Source organism: Poecilia reticulata, chromosome 5 (genome assembly GCF_904066995.2).
Source record: "Poecilia reticulata chromosome 5, P_reticulata-male-v2, whole genome shotgun sequence".
NCBI classification, from domain to species: Eukaryota; Metazoa; Chordata; class Actinopteri; order Cyprinodontiformes; family Poeciliidae; genus Poecilia; species Poecilia reticulata.
This window is the reverse complement of record NC_088834.1, coordinates 596,047-616,187: the sequence shown is the minus strand read 5'-3', so window position 1 is coordinate 616,187 and position 20,141 is coordinate 596,047. Positions and strand designations below refer to the sequence as shown.

Below are 20,141 nucleotides of genomic sequence, written 5' to 3'. Positions count from 1 at the left end.
TGCAGGTAACCTTTGGTATTGTTTATGTCACTAATCAGTCAGCCATAAACCAGCTGTGGGTCTGCAGGAACTCCTGCCTCTTCGAGTCTGTTCCAGGTCTTCGTCATGTAGATTCATCCTGAAAGAGAAGATATTTAACCCGAGAGTAGAACTGATTTAATCTGAGCGTTTACTTGAAGCTGAACATATCTGAGAGCAAGAAGTTTGCTTTTGTTATGGATTCTGTCTTTTCCTCTTTCTCTTTTAGCCTCCTCTACCTGCTTACACACTCACACTGTGGCTTACATAACCATGTTTATATGTAAACAGACTGAATCTGATTAACTTCCCGTTCGGGAGGAAACACATTGCAGAGGAGAACAAAAACTAAACTAGAAAATTCCTGAAGAAATTTAACCGGGGCCTGCCAAAGTGTGCCTGTCAGTTGGAACCCAGCGTTCTGATGATAGCAATTAGCATCAATGCTAAAGAAAGCTGCAATGTACCCAACAACTTGTGGAACGTCTCAAGCATGTAGAGTAGCATGGACTTATGCCATTCTGTATGTTAAAATTAGTGTATAAGGTAAAATTAGCCAAAATGCTAATGTCAGCCTAAATGCTGGCAGTAGCATGTGGAGCATCACTGGCATGTTGTTTTACTTGGACTTGCTCCGTTCAGTATACTAAACATGTCTAATTAATAAGAAAATTAGCTAGTAGCTAACTTTAGGATAAAGGCTAATGCTAATGCACTGCCTTGCTGCGCTAGGCAGTGCATTAGTGGGAGGCAGTGAAATGCTAACATTTGTGCTAATGTTAATGAACTGCCTTGCTGCGCTAGGCAGTGCATTAGTGGGAGGCAGTGAAATGCTAACATTTGTGCTAATGTTAATGAACTGCCTTGCTGCACGAGACCTGCGTTGGATGGAGAATGTAACTCTGGTTCTGGTCCATCTGATGACATGTTTGGCTTCCAACATTTGATCATTTTTCAGCATTAAAACCTGTTTTCATATATAACCAGAACTCATTATTTCTCAAGGTAATTTACACTGAGGGGTTCTGGTCGGGTTCTGGAACTAATGGACCTGGTGGAGCAAAAACACAGAAATGAATGAACTCCAACACCTTTAAACTTGGAGTTTAAAGCGAGAGCAGAAAGTTAATCTGAGATTATGAATGTAGTAAAAGAGCTGCTGCCTCAGATCAGAAACATCTTCCATGTTGAAGATCTGCTCAGCAGCAGGTTCGGCTCTAAGTGGACTCCACTCTGCCTGATCCAAACAGCAGAGCTCATCTTACTGGACTTCAGGGGAGGTAGGAGAACATAAATCAGAACTAAGATTATCCCCAGCTCTTTATAGAACCAACCCAGAGGATCTGAAAAGGTTCTGATTGTCTTCATGGGGAAACTAGTAAAAAAATAATCCAAGCAGACTAAATTGCTAAAATATTGAATGTGCTGGTTCTAATTAGGCTGATATCTCTTTAATTTTATTGTTTGCTCTTGCTACTTATCTATAGAATTATAATGTAATTTTACCTCTATGATCTTTTAAATAAAATAAACTGAAAATGGATTTAAAATGCAAATAAAGCCCATTCCAAGTTTTATTTTCTGTGAAATAAGCTGCAGTAAAGCTTCTCTCCAGCAGGGGCGGTAACCGCGCTGACCGGAAACCGGAAGTAGCGGAACTGTTTGCTGCTGCTCGTTGTTTCGGCTCCATCATCGTTGGACCACAGCTGCAGTCATGGTGAGACTTTCAGCGATTCTGGTTGTGGACGGGTCCGTTCATTGTGTGGATATGATCCGGTTCTGTTCTAGAGAACCGGTCGGCTCTGGAGCCGCTGTACTGGGAGAAAACCAGTCAAATCTGACCGGTTTGGACCGGTTCAATATTTTTTGCATGTGATTCGGTTCTGTTGTAGAAACCCGGTCCGCTGTTATCTAGTTAAATCAGAGCGGTCCGGTTCGGCAGCTGATCGGAACCCGTCACTGGTATGAAGTTGGATAATCGGTGTGTTCTGGTTCTGTTTGCAGGCGAGGAACGCGGAGAAGGCCATGTGAGTAACAGGTTCTGTCCGAACCCACCGTCCGGTTCTGCTCACCTGTCCAACAGAAATTATATTAAACAGACCAAGATGAGGAACGTTCCCAAAAAACAGTTTGGAACCTTGAATCGGTTCTCTAAAGCAGCTGATTCGGACAGTTCCGACCCATCTGTCGAGAACCCGTCCTCCTGTCCGAACCAGCTCCGCTTCGTATGGGTTACCTTCTCCCTCTGCTCTGTCTTTCAGGACGGCTCTGGCCCGCTTCAGGCAGGCTCAGTTGGAGGAGGGAAAAGTCAAGGTCTGGTTCTGTTTGGTTCTGTTGGTTCTGTTTTGGACCCGTCTGTCTGACTCTGACCCGTCTCCCTGCAGGAGAGGAGACCCTTCCTGGCTTCAGAGTGCAGCGAGCTTCCAAAGGCCGAGAAATGGAGACGACAGGTACCAACAGAACCCTGGCAGTACGCTGTAGTATTCAGTAGTAACTGTGGTATTCAGTAGTAACGCTGTAGTATTCAGTAGTAACGCTGTAGTATTCAGTAGTAACTCTGTAGTATTCAGTAGTAACGCTGTAGTATTCAGTAGTAACTGTAGTATTCAGTAGTAACGCTGTAGTATTCAGTAGTAACGCTGTAGTATTCAGTAGTAACTCTGTAGTATTCAGTAGTAACTCTGTGGTATTCAGTAGTAACTCTAGTATTCAGTAGTAACTCTGTGGTATTCAGTAGTAACGCTGTAGTATTCAGTAGTAACTCTGTAGTATTCAGTAGTAACTCTGTAGTATTCAGTAGTAACGCTGTAGTATTCAGTAGTAAATCTGTGGTATTCAGTAGTAACTCTAGTATTCAGTAGTAACTCTGTAGTATTCAGTAGTAACGCTGTAGTATTCAGTAGTAACTCTGTGGTATTCAGTAGTAACTCTAGTATTCAGTAGTAACTCTGTGGTATTCAGTAGTAACGCTGTAGTATTCAGTAGTAACGCTGTAGTATTCAGTAGTAACGCTGTAGTATTCAGTAGTAACGCTGTAGTATTCAGTAGTAACTCTGTAGTATTCAGTAGTAACGCTGTAGTATTCAGTAGTAACGCTGTAGTATTCAGTAGTAACTCTGTAGTATTCAGTAGTAACGCTGTAGTATTCAGTAGTAACTCTGTGGTATTCAGTAGTAACTCTAGTATTCAGTAGTAACTCTGTGGTATTCAGTAGTAACGCTGTAGTATTCAGTAGTAACGCTGTAGTATTCAGTAGTAACGCTGTAGTATTCAGTAGTAACGCTGTAGTATTCAGTAGTAACTCTGTAGTATTCAGTAGTAACGCTGTAGTATTCAGTAGTAACGCTGAAGTATTCAGTAGTAACGCTGAAGTATTCAGTAGTAACGCTGTAGTATTCAGTAGTAACTCTGTGGTATTCAGTAGTAACGCTGTAGTATTCAGTAGTAACGCTGTAGTATTCAGTAGTAACGCTGAAGTATTCAGTAGTAACGCTGTAGTATTCAGTAGTAACGCTGTAGTATTCAGTAGTAACTCTGTGGTATTCAGTAGTAACGCTGTAGTATTCAGTAGTAACGCTGTAGTATTCAGTAGTAACTCTGTAGTATTCAGTAGTAACGCTGTAGTATTCAGTAGTAACGCTGAAGTATTCAGTAGTAACGCTGAAGTATTCAGTAGTAACGCTGTAGTATTCAGTAGTAACTCTGTGGTATTCAGTAGTAACGCTGTAGTATTCAGTAGTAACTCTGTGGTATTCAGTAGTAACGCTGTAGTATTCAGTAGTAACGCTGTAGTATTCAGTAGTAACGCTGTAGTATTCAGTAGTAACGCTGTAGTATTCAGTAGTAACGCTGTAGTATTCAGTAGTAACGCTGTAGTATTCAGTAGTAACGCTGTAGTATTCAGTAGTAACGCTGTAGTATTCAGTAGTAACGCTGTAGTATTCAGTAGTAACTCTGTGGTATTCAGTAGTAACGCTGTAGTATTCAGTAGTAACGCTGTAGTATTCAGTAGTAACGCTGTAGTATTCAGTAGTAACGCTGTAGTATTCAGTAGTAACGCTGTGGTATTCAGTAGTAACGCTGTAGTATTCAGTAGTAACGCTGTAGTATTCAGTAGTAACGCTGTAGTATTCAGTAGTAACGCTGTAGTATTCAGTAGTAACGCTGTAGTATTCAGTAGTAACGCTGAAGTATTCAGTAGTAACGCTGAAGTATTCAGTAGTAACGCTGTAGTATTCAGTAGTAACTCTGTGGTATTCAGTAGTAACGCTGTAGTATTCAGTAGTAACTCTGTGGTATTCAGTAGTAACGCTGTAGTATTCAGTAGTAACGCTGTAGTATTCAGTAGTAACGCTGTAGTATTCAGTAGTAACGCTGTAGTATTCAGTAGTAACGCTGTAGTATTCAGTAGTAACGCTGTAGTATTCAGTAGTAACGCTGTAGTATTCAGTAGTAACGCTGTAGTATTCAGTAGTAACTCTGTGGTATTCAGTAGTAACGCTGTAGTATTCAGTAGTAACTCTGTGGTATTCAGTAGTAACGCTGTAGTATTCAGTAGTAACGCTGTAGTATTCAGTAGTAACGCTGTAGTATTCAGTAGTAACGCTGTAGTATTCAGTAGTAACGCTGTAGTATTCAGTAGCAACGCTGTGGTATTCAGTAGTAACGCTGTAGTATTCAGTAGTAACGCTGTAGTATTCAGTAGTAACGCTGTAGTATTCAGTAGCAACGCTGTAGTATTCAGTAGTAACGCTGTAGTATTCAGTAGTAACGCTGTAGTATTCAGTAGTAACGCTGTAGTATTCAGTAGCAACGCTGTAGTATTCAGTAGTAACTCTGTAGTATTCAGTAGTAACGCTGTAGTATTCAGTAGTAACGCTGTAGTATTCAGTAGTAACGCTGTAGTATTCAGTAGTAACGCTGTAGTATTCAGTAGTAACGCTGTAGTATTCAGTAGTAACGCTGTAGTATTCAGTAGTAACGCTGTAGTATTCAGTAGTAACGCTGTAGTATTCAGTAGTAACGCTGTAGTATTCAGTAGCAACGCTGTAGTATTCAGTAGTAACGCTGTAGTATTCAGTAGTAACGCTGTAGTATTCAGTAGTAACTGTAGTATTCAGTAGTAACGCTGTGGTATTCAGTAGCAACGCTGTAGTATTCAGTAGTAACGCTGTAGTATTCAGTAGTAAATCTGTAGTATTCAGTAGCAACGCTGTAGTATTCAGTAGCAACGCTGTAGTATTCAGTAGTAACGCTGTAGTATTCAGTAGTAACTGTAGTATTCAGTAGTAACGCTGTGGTATTCAGTAGTAACTGTAGTATTCAGTAGTAACGCTGTAGTATTCAGTAGTAACGCTGTAGTATTCAGTAGTAACGCTGTAGTATTCAGTAGCAACGCTGTAGTATTCAGTAGTAACGCTGTAGTATTCAGTAGCAACGCTGTAGTATTCAGTAGTAACGCTGTAGTATTCAGTAGTAACTCTGTAGTATTCAGTAGTAACGCTGTAGTATTCAGTAGTAACTCTGTAGTATTCAGTAGTAACGCTGTAGTATTCAGTAGTAACGCTGTAGTATTCAGTAGTAACTCTGTAGTATTCAGTAGTAACGCTGTAGTATTCAGTAGTAACTCTGTAGTATTCAGTAGCAACGCTGTAGTATTCAGTAGCAACGCTGTAGTATTCAGTAGCAACGCTGTAGTATTCAGTAGTAACGCTGTAGTATTCAGTAGTAACTCTAGTATTCAGTAGTAACTCTGTAGTATTCAGTAGCAACGCTGTAGTATTCAGTAGTAACGCTGTAGTATTCAGTAGTAACTCTGTAGTATTCAGTAGTAACGCTGTAGTATTCAGTAGTAACTCTGTAGTATTCAGTAGTAACGCTGTAGTATTCAGTAGTAACGCTGTAGTATTCAGTAGTAACTCTGTAGTATTCAGTAGTAACGCTGTAGTATTCAGTAGCAACGCTGTAGTATTCAGTAGCAACGCTGTAGTATTCAGTAGTAACGCTGTAGTATTCAGTAGCAACGCTGTAGTATTCAGTAGCAACGCTGTAGTATTCAGTAGCAACGCTGTAGTATTCAGTAGTAACTCTGTAGTATTCAGTAGTAACGCTGTAGTATTCAGTAGTAACGCTGTAGTATTCAGTAGTAACTCTGTAGTATTCAGTAGTAACGCTGTAGTATTCAGTAGTAAATCTGTAGTATTCAGTAGTAAATCTGTAGTATTCAGTAGTAACGCTGTAGTATTCAGTAGTAACGCTGTAGTATTCAGTAGTAACGCTGTAGTATTCAGTAGTAACTCTAGTATTCAGTAGTAACTCTGTAGTATTCAGTAGCAACGCTGTAGTATTCAGTAGTAACGCTGTAGTATTCAGTAGTAACTCTGTAGTATTCAGTAGTAACGCTGTAGTATTCAGTAGTAACTCTGTAGTATTCAGTAGTAACGCTGTAGTATTCAGTAGTAAATCTGTAGTATTCAGTAGTAACGCTGTAGTATTCAGTAGTAACGCTGTAGTATTCAGTAGTAACGCTGTAGTATTCAGTAGTAACGCTGTGGTATTCAGTAGTATTCAGTAGTAACTCTGTAGTATTCAGCAGTAACGCTGTAGTATTCAGTAGTAACTCTGTGGTATTCAGTAGTAACTCTACTGTCACCAGGTGACTCTGAACTGTCCAGTCACTGTAGTACTCTGTAGTACTGTGCAGCATCATGTAGTACTGTGGTGCCAGTTGTACTTTCTGTTTCAGATCATCAGTGAAATCTCCAAGAAGGTTGCTCAGATCCAGAATGGTAAGTTTGGGCCTGACTGCCTGGTTCTGACCCGGCTCTCTCTTTCGTTGACCTTTGACCTTTGACCTGTCTTTCAGCTGGTCTCGGGGAGTTCCGGATCCGGGATATGAACGATGAGATCAACAAGCTGCTGAGGGAGAAAGGTCACTGGGAGGTCCGGATCAAGGAGCTGGGCGGACCCGACTACAGGGTAACGCCCTTATTATTGATGGTTTCCATGGAGACCAGGCCTCAGCTGGTCCGATGGGTCGATAAAGTGATGAGTGAGAAATGATGAATCAGTTAAGCTCATCGTCACATTCGGTGTTCCACAAGGCTCAATACTGGGACTCCTACGGTTCAATATCTACATGCTCCCTCTAGCTCGGGTTGTTAGAAATAACAAGATTAGTTACCATGACAACACAGATGACGCATAGCTCCACATTATGATGTCACCAGGTGACTCTGAACCATCCAATCACTGAACAGATTCTTAGAACAGATAAATGTGTGGATGTGCTAAAACCTTTTCCAGCTGAGCAGAAACTGCAGTTATTAAAGAGCGATCTAGAGTTATAGCTCTAGTTATAGATCTAGAGTCATAGATCTAGAGTCAACGCACAGCTTCAGTTCTTCCAGCTGGAAAGTAGAGATCAGGATGACCTCTGACCTCAGTGCCACATGAAGCCGGTTCCTCAGTGGACCTTCTAGCAGCTGCAGAACATTTCAGGCCCAGAGGACGAAAGTCTGAGACCAGAGAGACGAACCAGAAGCTGCAGCTGGAGACCTGAGTAGAACCAGGAGGGTGGAGACACCACCTGGTTCTACACCACCTGGATCTACACCAGCTGGTTCTACACCACCTGGTTCTACACCAGCTGGTTCTACACCACCTGGATCTACACCAGCTGGATCTACACCAGCTGGTTCTACACCAGCTGTAGATCCAGGTGGTGTAGAACCAGGAGGGTGGAGACACCAGCTGGTTCTACACCACCTGGTTCTACACCACCTAGTTCTACACCACCTAGTTCTACACCAGCTGGTTCTACACCACCTAGTTCTACACCACCTAGTTCTACACCAGCTGGTTCTACACCACCTAGTTCTACATTCCTTCACTGAGACTTTAAACTGCTGGTAGTTTATAAACCACTGAACAGATTAAAGATCTGCTGCTGCTGAACCGACCTCCCAGACCTCTCCGGTTCTGATTCTGGTTCTGGAAACATGGAGAAGCAACATTCAGCTTCTATGCACCACAAAAAAAGTTTTCTAGAACAAACTAGCAGAAAACAGCCAAAGCACTAAAAACCACCTGGTTAGAGATGATTAGTAATCAGTGAAACACTGATGGTGACGTTTGACTGTAAAGTTAGTTGGTTGTTTTCTAATTGCTGACTGGATTTCTGAATCGGACCTCCTGTTGGTTCTGCGGTTAGCGGTTTGGGCCGAGGATGTTGGACCACGAGGGGAAGGAGGTTCCGGGGAACCGCGGCTATAAATACTTTGGCGCTGCCAGAGACCTTCCTGGAGTCAGAGAGCTGTTCGAGACCGACCGTACGTACCGCCGCCGCCGCTCTCCGTTTCCTTGGTAACACCGATTGGTTCTGACCGGCCGCCTGACCCACAGCCACCCCAGCCCAGAGGAAGACGAGGGGGGAGCTGATGAAGGACGTGGACGCAGAGTACTACGGCTACCGGGACGAAGACGACGGCGTGCTGCTGCCGCTGGAGGCCGAGTACGAGAGGAAAGGTGAAAGGTCGAGGGGAAGGGAATTCAATCTTTGTTTTTTTTGACCAATGCACTCCATAGTTCAGAGTGATGTCATCACCCAGAGCGGCCATCTTGCTTGATCAGTGTGGCTCACAGCTTGTATTTATTTGGATTTTGAATTCAGGTCGACTCCAAACATTAGAGGCAGGCTCCTTTTTATTTAGTCATGAAGTCACAGAAAGTCGTAATGGTAGGAGAATAAAATCATAACACGAAAAATTACAAAAACTAAATTAAGGAATGTTGACCATTATGTAAAGTTATACTTTGATGCAACCTGTCAATTTATTTTCTGCAGCAGGTTCTGTCTGAATCCGATCCGGTTTCTGACAGAACCTGCTGCACTGATCTGCTCACGTCAGATCCTGATAACTACCAATGTTTTTCCTCTTAATTCTGTAATTAAACAGAAATTCCAGTACTATGGCGCCGATTCTCCACCATCCAACTCACAGACGGGAAGATTGAAATAAAAAACACATGAAAATGTTTCTGTCATTTATTTCTGTTTTAGTAAAGAAAGCGAGAATTAAAAGAAAATCAGATCTGGTATAAAAAGATGTGTTAAACGTTTTAGCCATATGATCCAGCCCTCTTGTGTTTCCTCCTTACATATCTGATGCATGTGTTTCATGTTTTGCAGCCGTTTTGGAGGCGGTGCAGAAGTGGAGGACAGAGAAGGAATCGCATGTTCAGCAGGAGGAGGAGGAAGAGGAGAGCATCTACACCGTCCACAACGAAGAGGTAACCCTCACCTGGCCAATCGGAACGGGCCATGAGGTTCTGATGGAGGTTCTCCTCCTGGTTCTGATGGAGGTTCTCCTCCTCCTGGTTCTGATGGAGGTTCTCCTCCTGGTTCTGATGGAGGTTCTCCTCCTGGTTCTGATGGAGGTTCTCCTCCTGGTTCTGATGGAGGTTCTCCTCCTCCTGGTTCTGATGGAGGTTCTCCTCCTGGTTCTGATGGAGGTTCTCCTCCTCCTGGTTCTGATGGAGGTTCTCCTCCTCCTGGTTCTGATGGAGGTTCTCCTCCTGGTTCTGATGGAGGTTCTCCTCCTGGTTCTGATAGAGGTTCTCCTCCTGGTTCTGATAGAGGTTCTCCTCCTGGTTCTGATGGAGGTTCTCCTCCTGGCAGGGGGGAAAGTGATGACGATTCCTGACCAGCAGGGGGCCCTCCACAATTTAATTATTTATATTTTGTTAATAGACATAAAATAAAAAAATTGGGGTCCCTTGAAATATAAAATTAATCCTATTGTATTTTCAAAGATTGTTTTTAGCAGTAAAAATGTTATGTTGCCCCTCCCAGACCAAAAAACACACATCCGTTTTGCCCTGGACTCCCTGGATCTGCATGAAATGGTTCCTTCCTGCTTGGAGCTTGACGGTGACGCTGTTCAGCTGCAGTCAGTAGAAGCTGCAGCTGAATGCAGCGGCGAGTGGCAGCTACTACGCTGCTAAGAAAAGTTATAAATTACGTTTTCAAAAACAAGAGAGGGAGAGAGAAAAGGCAAGAGTGTTAATTTATAACCCAGTTTTTCTCCAAGAGAGGCCAGTAGACTGTGAGATTATCAACCATTTAGCATAATTAGCTTAGCTACAAACTACTGTTTGCCTCCTTTTCACTAACATTTAATGAATTAAGGAAAGAAATTACCAACATATTCATATATTTAACTTGTACCTTTTACCACTTAACAGATGAGTCAGTCAGCAGCAGCTCTAACCCACGTCCCTCCTGACCCGTCCTCTCCTGAGTCACTTTTATATAAATTTTTTTTTTACATATTTGTTAAAACTGTCATTATGTTGTGACAGTTTGATATTTGTGAAAAATCTATTTCCTCTGCCTTCTCCCAGTGCTAGAAACAACCAATCAGAGGCAGGAGAGTTTTAGTGCTGTCAATCACAATCTCATGTGGTGCTGCTCATCCTTCCTCCCCCTTGATTTTTGCTATTCTGCAGCTAGCATAGCACAGAGCTGTGCTGCAACTAGCATAGCACAGAGCCGTGCTGCAACTAGCATAGCACAGAGCCGTGCTGCAGCTAGCATAGCACAGAGCCGTGCTGCAGCTAGCATAGCACAGAGCTGTGCAGATTCAAACTGAATGCTCAGTTTAGTTAGCATAGCTACCAGTGATGGCAGATAAACGGTTTCCTGTAATGATAAGTTGTTTCTCCACCATTAGCACATTTAGCAGTGAGTGAATGAGGATGCTTGACAGCACTAAGACCCTCCTCCTGGTTCTGATTGGTTGTTTTGGTCAGAACGGTGCATCACTTTAACCAGTAATTCAGGAAGCAGATGGAGGAGATGATTGTTTTCAGATTATCTGCCTCATAACAAACTGCTACATGGTGACAGCTGTAACAAATATGGAGAAACATATTTTATTAAAGTTAAACTGCAGCCTGAATAAAATGCAGCTACATAACATGTTTAGAAGTCTGGATTGCTTTATGTGTATTTTGCATGTTGCTATAGACTGTTGCCATGGAGACGTTTCAGTATCTAAACTAATAGAAAACATTAACAACCTACTTGCATCCTGGATGTGGACTGTTGGATGTTAAATTCATGAGCAGCAAATATTGATATAGCAGTAAAATAGTAAATATTGAGCTAATTATCAGAATTGAACCAAAGAAATCAAAGCAGATGAAGCCTTTAAAACTGTGACGCTTTTTATGGGTCAGATAGACTCAAAACGTCGTAACAGCAGCTGCACGGGGGGCCCAAAGAAATTATTTGTCAGGGGGCCCAAGATTCCTGGCGGCGCCCCTGGTTCTGGTTCTGGAGGATTAAGGTGCGTTTGTTTTGTTTGCCTGGCCAGGCGGAGGATGAGGAAAATCGGGAGGAGACAGAGGGAGAGGAAGGAGTCGGCTTCATCGCTCATGTTCCGGTTCCGTCTCAGAAAGAGGTAAGACCCCTGGTCCATTCAGAGGTTCTGACCTGGGTTCCGGTTCTGACCCGACCCGTCTGACTCAGGTGGAGGAGGCACTGGTCCGGAGGAAGAAGATGGAGCTGCTGCAGCGCTACGCCAGCGAGACGCTTCAGGCTCAAAGCCAGGAGGCCAGAACTCTGCTGGGACTCTGACCCAGTTCTGACCCGGTTCTGACCTGGCTGGTTCTGATCCAGCTGGTTCTCACCCGTCTGTGTAAATATTCAGTTTTGTACGGTGTTTTTTTGTTTTTTCATTAAAGCGTTAAAAGCTCAGCTCTTTGTGTGTTTGTTTGGTTCTGACTTGAGGATGAAACTTGGGTCATCAGGTGGACAGAACCAGAACCAGCTGAGCCAGTCACACCTGGGGGGAGGGGCTTAAAACGGAGGGACCACCTGCTGGTTTCAGCCAGTGACACCAGCAGCTGCTTATTGAAACGGTGAACCATCCACATCCGGTTCATGGTGAACATTTCTTCACTGCATTTGAAACAAAACGACTTCAACCCTGAATATAAAACCTGGAAAACTGGGATGTTTGGTCTAAAGGAGTAAAGGATTTTCTTTAACATTTTTTAGGACGACATGAGTTTTTACATTTTATGCTTTCAAAGTTAATGTTGATTAATCGACTGACACATTATCCTCTGATCACAAATGACATCACTGATGACCAGATGCTCCGACAAATGAAGCAAACAGGTAAGAAATCAATCGACAAAATGTTCAGAAATATTCTATGTTGTTTACCGACACCCCCTTTCATCGGCCCCTCATGGGGCCTCGTAGGGCCTCATGGGGCCTCATAGCTCAGTGTGGACAAACTTAAAGGATGGTTGAAAATCTAAGGACTCTGAGCAGAAAGAAGGCAGAGTTGGTTCAAAGGTAGGTTTTCCTGGCTACACACTGGTAGCTATACAGTGATAGCTACACAGTGATGGTAGCACAGTGATAGCTACACAGTGGTAGCTACACAGTGATGGTAGCACAGTGATAGCTACACAGTGGTAGCTACACAGTGATGGTAGCACAGTGATAGCTACACACTGGTAGCTACACAGTGATAGCTACAAAGTGATGGTAGCACAGTGATAGCTACACTGTGGTAGCTACACACTGGTAGCTACACAGTGATAGCTACACAGTGATGGTAGCACAGTGGTAGCTACACTGTGGTAGCTAGCTCTGATTATCTGGGCCTTAGTTGCCAAGTTCCTGCTCAGCTATGGTGTAGGTTAAGTATTGATTCAATACTTTCTAGTTAATTTTTCCAATTGAATGTCGGGAAAGTCGGTAAATCTACTAGATCTCTCGTCGCCATGGTGAGCAACATGGAAAACTGTTCTTCATTTTTAGCTACATGCGGTTGGAAAACAGCTACTGGTTTGAACAAAATCAGCCGTTTCCCACAAAGCAGCTCATGGCTCTTGGTTGTCCAAAGCTAAAATGGCCGCGACGCGGTTCTGACGTCATTTTCAATCATGTGCTTTTTTTTTATTTCCATTATTAATTTGATACCAAAAACACATCATGATGTATGTAGTTACCGCCAGCCATTCCAGGAGATGTCGGATATGAATTTATTGGCATGTCACACATCCCTAACAGGATCCACTGGATAGAGCCTCTGATGATACGGAAACCAGAAGAATCCAGACCAGAACCATCAGAACCAGAACCCGAGCTGATGGTCACATGACCTCCTTCTCAAGACTCTTGGTTCTGAACATTGAACCAGTTCTGAACCAACTGAACCGGTTCTGCCAGTGTGGCCGGTGGACTTCTGTGTGTTATGTGGTGATCGGACAAACCACAAGACACCAAGTCTGGGTTTGGAGACGGATCTGTCAGGAGATGTTAGCATTAGCACCTAGCATGTGCTCCAGTTCTCCAACCTGATCTCTCCCCAGTGGAGCGAATAACAAAAGGGAAGAGGAAATTAATGACTTAATATTTATAATAGTCCTGGAGGACCCTGAACAAAAGAAGAAGAAAGTGAGGTGGAGCTGGAGGACCAAACCCTGATAGTACCCAGAGGAACCACAGCAGTCAAGTAGAAGCAGACAAATACATTACAGAAAACACATTTTGTGTAAAAATACAACTTTTAATATAGACCCAGTTACACCAGACAGCAGAGCGTCTCTGTCCCAGTGTTCCCAGCTGCTGATTGGTTAATTAGAGGCATCACTCTGCAGCATGTGATTGGCTGATTAGGGAGCGCGTGCTGCACGTGTCCTCATGTGAGGAGACAACTGCAGTCAGCTGCAACTCATTTACAGCTCCAGGAGTTCTGGTTCTGGACGCAGATAGTCTGACCCAGCACGATCAGAACCGAGTATTTAGGTTCTGTTTCCAGACAGAAGAAGAACCGTCCTCACCTCATCAGAACCAGAACCCTATGGTGATGTCTAGAGAGGTTCAGTATCAGCCTGCAGGTTCTGGTTTACATAACTTACAAAACCAAAATGTTTCTGAAGCTGCTGATGATGAAGAGAATGTGAGGAACCGACACCTGCTATTCCTCTGACTGCCTGAAGGGGGAGATAGAGTCCCAGGCGTTAAGCCTCAAACAATTTAACATTTCAGAGAGCAAAAGGATCGTCAGTCTGAATCTCAGGAACATCTTCTGTAGTTGAGTAGCATCAATTAAAGCTGCTCTCACGTTAAACGTCGGTCTGAGGCCAGGGATCGGAGGAACAGAGGGAACCTGTGAGTCACCAGGCTTCAACCAATGGGAGATCTCCCATCATCAATGACATCATCATTTAGCCCACCCCAGTGACGTCACAGCCCTGTGGTTTTAAAGCAGCAGCTGCTGCTGTGAGGTCAGACCGGCGGGATGTGGAGCCGAGGTTTCGGACTACAGCTGGTTCGCCAGGCGTCCACTGTGAGACAGGTCAGGGGGACACTGTCCCCTGTCCGCTTCCTCATTCCTTCCTTCCTTCCTTCCTCTCTTCATTTCTTTTCCACTTCCTTCTTTCCTTCCTTCTGGAGTCCTTCCTTCCTTGATTGCTTAGTTTCCTTCTTCCTTCCTTTTGGTGTCTAACTGGTCTGTTCTGCCAACCTCACCTGTCGCCCACCTGTCCGGCCGCCAGGTGGGCGTCCTCTTCGACGTCGATGGCGTCCTCCTGCGCGGTGGATCCGTGATCCCGGCTGCTCGGCGCGCCCTCAGGAAGCTTGTGGACCAGAACCAGAGCTTTCTGTTTCCTGTTGTTTTTGTCACTAATGCAGGAAGTTGTCTGAGACACCACAAGGCGCAGCAGCTGTCTCACCTGCTGGACGTGCAGGTAGAGGGGGAGGGGCTTAAAGGCTGCTGCTGCTGCTGTGTGATTGGGTCAGAACAAGTCATATGCTTCCTCTGCAGATCGCACCTGAGCAGGTGGTTCTGTCGCACAGCCCTCTGCACATGATGGAGACGTTCCACCATAAATGTGTTCTGGTGTCCGGACAGGGACCAGTGACCCAGATCGCCCACACGTATCCTTCACCTGTCACCTGTTGGCTTTAAAGTTACCCATTGGGCCATTTTCCTTTCATTTGTTGTGGCTGAGTGAGTTGAGACTACAATACTTTAAAGGGGCAGTGTCGTGTAAAATCAACTTTTTTGATCTTTCCACAATGTTTGAGAAATTCTTTTGTCTCCATAGCAACCATTCATCTGCCAAACACCTGGGTGGACCTAGCCCCACCTTTGAGATGCAGCTTTTTCTATTTGGAAATATTTATGATATTTCTCCTTCAGACTAGCCAGCAGCAATTAGCAAACGCATTGTGGAACTGCTGAACTCATTATAGGACATACTTCTCAGAGCATCACTGGTAAAAGTGTTAAAGGGTTAATAGAGGAGCCATGTTGCGATGACTACCAGAAGGTGGAGCTTCAGAAAGAGCAGGAGTTTTTAAAGAGGCAGAGGCCCAATTTCAAGACATTACATCAGGAAGTCAAATTTCTTTTAAGTCATATTTGTTATATTTAGCATTTTTATAACTACTAAAGGTAACAGTTATTTGATTATGCTATAAAATGGTACTATGTCCCTTAAATGCATAATGCTGCCCCTTTAATACTTTGCAGTAGCACACGGATCAGAACTCGGAGATGTTTGGTGACCAGATGATGTTGTGGACTTTTGACTCGGTATTTCTCAGTTTGGGTTTCCAGAAGGTCGTAACCATGGAGGAGCTCTCAGAACAGCACCCTCTGCTGGACATGGTGGACCACAGCAGGAGACCCACCAGCACTGTGAGTCCTGCTAACCCGAGCGGTTCTGTAGAACCTGGAGTTGATGTATGTCCTGTTTCATGATGATTTTTATAGTTGATCAATAAAACAGTATTTCCAAAAGTGAATATCTTAGACATGTTTTTAAAGGGGCAGTCTCTGATATGTGCTGCCATCTGGTGGTTAAAGTGGGGGAAACGACCATCTCAGTCAGTTTTGTCTATTCTGGTGCCTCCACTGATTAGTTACTGATCCACAGGAAGTGTGCCTCCTGTTCCGGCTGATGGATTTTTGTTGTTTTGTTTGTTTCAGCCCAGTTCTTCAAGGATCCTCCCGCAGATACAAGGTAACACAACCACAACACCGCCCAGAATCTCACATTCGAAACAGAATCCGAGCTGTGCTGTTCACACTGTCATGAAAAGATCAGTTACAGGTCGCATTACGTCAAAAATATCGGAATTGGGTCACTTCAGGCTGCAGTGTGAACGCACCCTAGGTGTGACGAACGTCTAAACGGATTGTCATATTCTTCAACCGTTTCAAGAAGAATATTTCTGAACTGAATGAACTGTTTCCTCTGTGAACCACCAGGGGCGCTAGTGACGCCACTTTAGACTCTTGACGGCGTTGTGTGATGGATTAATGAGAGCTCACATCTTTCCTACTGGAAAGGCCAAAAGCAGCTTTTTGTTGCCATTTTTGTTTGAAACCGTCTTCCCTTGTGTTGCCGTAGCGATCATCCTGTTTGGGGAGCCAATCAGATGGGAGACCAACCTTCAGCTAATCGTTGATGTGCTGCTGACCAACGGTAGACCTGGGTGTGTGTATGATGCTCGGCTATCGGCACAGATGCCCATTCTTGCCTGCAACATGGACCTGTTGTGGATGGCTGAAGCCCCGTCACCACGGTAACAGGCACTCCCTTCAGATGTAGGCGGGGCAGGAGGGCGTCCAGTCATTGGTGACCCGGATGTGTTGCTTCAGGTTCGGTCATGGGATGTTCCTGCTCTGTCTGGAGTCCATCTACAGGAAGTTGACCGGCCGGAGGCTGGAGTATGAGGCAGTGCTGGGGAAACCCAGTCTGCTCACATACCAGTACGCCGAGCAGCTGCTTCGCCAGCAGAACCAGAACCACAAGCTGTCCACCATCTATGCTGTTGGGTATTCACAACCCATCTCTTCTCATCTGTCTCATTTACTTCTGTTTCTCGTCCCTGAACCCATCTCTTGACCCATCTCTCAACGTGCCTAACCAAATCAGAGACTTGGTAACTGTATCCTGTGATGCACCACCCTGTTGATAACTTTGTCTCAGTCTTGGTCTTCATCTGTAATCCTGAATGAAACCAAAGTCTCTGTGTCATGTTCTGAAACCCCCAGTCTGTGATGCTGTCTTTCTGTCTGTAAGGCTGTCTAACTGCCTGTGCTGTTGAATGACCAAACCTGTGCACCATGTGACTGATCCACCTGTTCCCTCAACACTGTCAGGTAACCAAGCATTCTGTCTTCCTCTCTGAAGCAACTGCTGCCTTTGTAGAACTTGGAAGATGGAGTTGGTTGTTGTCCCCTGGCTTTAGAGCTTCTGTAAAATGTTCCACTAAACGGATTAATGTTCAATAACAAGACTTTATAGGTCAGTGGTCCCCAACCTTTTTATTACCGTGGACCGGTGTTCTATCTGTCACACCTAGTAAATTCAGCATACCTTGTGGTAATGATAGTCAGAACACTTGTTTGTTCGTGACTGAAATCAGTTCTTGTGTGGTGTGTTGCTCCTGCCGTGTGGCTGGACACACAAACCAATCGAACCTGTTGTACTTTTATCAGCTCTGATCACAGAGGGTTGAAAAATCGGCTGACAATTCTTAAATCATGCCTTGTGAACCAGACTCACAAGCTCTACTCCTCTCCTCTCGTCTCGACCACTGCCCTAACGCTCTCTGACTCTGGTCGCTACGGTAAAATAAGATACAGATGCACAACAAAAATGGCCCAAAACATTTTACTTTTGTGAACATTTTAACTTACGATAACGACTAATGGGAGCCCTGAGCTTGTTTCTCTGCAATGAGACGGCCCCATCTGGGAGAGATGGGAGACAATAACACCCAAAGTGTTTCTTATACGCACAGGGTGCTTGGTCTCTACGTGGCGAAGCTGTTGGAAACTTCCTTACCTCATTATCGAGCCGGTCGCCGCAGAGCAGCTTGTAATGTGGGAATCACCTACCGGTCCGAGATGAACCCATTCTCCTGTCTCTTCTCTGGGCCTTTTCCCCTTCGCAAAGAAACTTTCCACACCTGATCTGTTTCTTACTCATTTTGCTGCTTGTGGGCTCAATGTTGGCACGCAAGACGTAATCCAGAGAATCCGGTTAAAGGATTTTCAAAATAAAAGACCTTCCAGACTCAAATAATACCTAAAGCGGAAATATTTAATTATTTATTGCGCGGCCCGGTACCGGTTCGTGGCCCAGGGGTTGGGGACCACTGCTATAGAGGACTTTTTAAAAAGAAACTAGACGCTGTTCCTGTTGTCTAGAGACAACCTGATGACGGACATCTATGGTGCCAATCTTTATAACCGCTACCTGGCCAAGCACCACACTGACACGATGAGCGACACCAAGCTGGTGGCCCAAGGAACCGGTACCCCGGTACCGGTGGTGGAGGAATTTGCCTTTGCGGCCCAGTGCAGCTCCATCCTGGTGGGTAGAGACCACTTTTTGAAAATTTTGTTGGGATCCTTTAAGGTTTACAGCAGGGGTGGATGTGGACACAACATGGATTTTAATGAAGTAGTACAAGTACATTTAACTTTTAAATGTATTGCCTTACCATAATGTACCTTACTCCGCCAAACCTTACAGGATCTTTCCACCTCTTAGCGTACCTAGGTTTTTACAGGTCCATTACCTCAGCAGACATGACTTCTCTATAAATTACCTTTGTTGACCTTTCCTTACTTGAACTCTTATTTTGACTTGTTGTTGCTATAATGATCCTCTACTTGTCTCCAGGTGTGCACAGGTGTGTATAACCCTCAATCTCCACTGCCTGGTGACCAGAACGTCTCAGAGACGATGTTCCATGGTCAGAATGACCTGAAAGTGGAGCCAGACCTGGTAGAACCGAGTCACATGGTGGAGGACGTGGAGGCCGCTGTGGACCTGATGCTGCAGCAGGAGAGTCCCAACACCTGACGCACCTGTCCTCCGACTGACCGTCTCAACATCTAACATGTGGTTCAGACTGCACACTTGGACCACACATAACCTGTTATCTCCTACCTGTGGTGGCTGTCTCTGTTTTACATGAGTAGAGCTCTGCAGGTGGATCTCAAACCTCAATCTGTCTGAAACTGGACAAGTGATCTTTACATTTTATTATAGCAGAACAGGTGAAGCTAAGCTAGCAGTACCTCTGAGTCTAGACCTGTTTGAATTCATTTAGTTACTGTGACCATCAGAAAACTAAAATAAGCTGTTAAACTTTTTCTCAACCTCATTGTTTTCATATTGAGTCCAAGTAGGTGAGACATTACCTGTGTAGGTGTGTCTCCACAGAACCAAAGGTCATAACAAATGTTTAGATCATTCTAGATATTATTTTTGAAAAAAGTAACAGTTTACTGCAATGATGTCATGAACAAGTCAAAATGAACTGAATTTGCATTAAAATAAAATCTTTGTGAATTTAAAATGTGAAGCTATGCATTTTGTTTTTCAGATCATTTAATAGACCTTGAAGCTGAAACTTTGGGCTCAAAGTGCTTCCAGGTGGCTTGATTGATTGATTTGCTATACTTTGGTAATAAGATCAAAATGAAGTGTGAACATTGATAGAATATGACTAGTTAAGGAGGTGAATTCAAATTCAAAATTAATTGATCCCAAAGGGAAAAAAAAAGGCAGATTTAGTACCTGTTTGTTCCAACAACCTGCCTCCTGTCAGCTATCCTTCACTCACTGTCAGATAAAACTTATTCTAGGTCATCTACATCCTATCCCTGGTCAAGTCTAGGTCAGATTATTCTGAGTTTTCAGGCCTTCTAACTGAACATGTGAAGGTAAAACTGTTGAGACAGGAGCACAATTCTACTACTGTGTCGAATTTAATGAGATATTTGACCGGAACCGATTTGACAGGTTCACTCAAAATTGTTAAAGCAGTCATTCTTTGTTTTATAGATTGGACATTCATAGGAAAGTAAAGTTTGTCTATTGAACGCATTTACGTGTATTCGGCTCATGAATTGGTGATTTGAGGTCATTTTAATAAACCGTTTCTTTCATAAGGTGTGGAATAAACACATAACAGTTTAAGCCTCGGACTGTGAGTTTCAAATGGTCTGTGTTAATTCTCTGTTTGGTGACTGAAATCCAGTCCAATTCTATTCTGGGCTTTACTT

The 20,141-nt window shown here is 43.8% G+C and overlaps 2 protein-coding genes across 2 annotated transcripts; both read left to right on the top strand.

Annotated features, from left to right (window-relative positions):
* The first annotated feature begins 1,625 nt into the window (after positions 1 to 1,625).
* isy1 (ISY1 spliceosome associated protein) lies at positions 1,626 to 11,779 on the top strand. Its single transcript, XM_008402455.2, has 11 exons — positions 1,626 to 1,735; positions 2,023 to 2,045; positions 2,280 to 2,331; positions 2,403 to 2,468; positions 6,764 to 6,806; positions 6,884 to 6,996; positions 8,231 to 8,348; positions 8,422 to 8,544; positions 9,209 to 9,309; positions 11,397 to 11,483; positions 11,552 to 11,779. The coding sequence occupies exons 1-11, from the start codon at positions 1,733 to 1,735 to the stop codon at positions 11,657 to 11,659; spliced, it is 837 nt and encodes a 278-aa protein (XP_008400677.1). The 5' UTR covers positions 1,626 to 1,732; the 3' UTR covers positions 11,660 to 11,779.
* A 2,023-nt stretch (positions 11,780 to 13,802) lies between these two features.
* Positions 13,803 to 19,432, top strand: LOC103460348 (haloacid dehalogenase-like hydrolase domain-containing 5). The gene is made up of 9 exons (XM_008402456.3): positions 13,803 to 14,402; positions 14,602 to 14,793; positions 14,871 to 14,983; positions 15,656 to 15,749; positions 16,041 to 16,074; positions 16,465 to 16,639; positions 16,716 to 16,892; positions 18,273 to 18,438; positions 18,751 to 19,432. Exons 1-9 carry the CDS (start codon positions 14,346 to 14,348, stop codon positions 18,931 to 18,933), a joined length of 1,191 nt encoding a protein of 396 aa, XP_008400678.1. The 5' UTR covers positions 13,803 to 14,345; the 3' UTR covers positions 18,934 to 19,432.
* The last annotated feature ends 709 nt before the right edge of the window (positions 19,433 to 20,141 follow it).

Coding starts and splice junctions, on each gene's coding strand:
- isy1 (XM_008402455.2), top strand. Junction 8,545..9,208: donor GGCCGAGTACGAGAGGAAAG/GTGAAAGGTCGA, acceptor CATGTTTTGCAG/CCGTTTTGGAGGCGGTGCAG. Junction 9,310..11,396: donor ACACCGTCCACAACGAAGAG/GTAACCCTCACC, acceptor TTGCCTGGCCAG/GCGGAGGATGAGGAAAATCG.
- LOC103460348 (XM_008402456.3), top strand. CDS start 14,346: ATGTGGAGCCGAGGTTTCGGACTACAGCTGGTTCGCCAGGCGTCCACT. Junction 14,403..14,601: donor AGGCGTCCACTGTGAGACAG/GTCAGGGGGACA, acceptor TCCGGCCGCCAG/GTGGGCGTCCTCTTCGACGT. Junction 14,794..14,870: donor CTCACCTGCTGGACGTGCAG/GTAGAGGGGGAG, acceptor CTTCCTCTGCAG/ATCGCACCTGAGCAGGTGGT.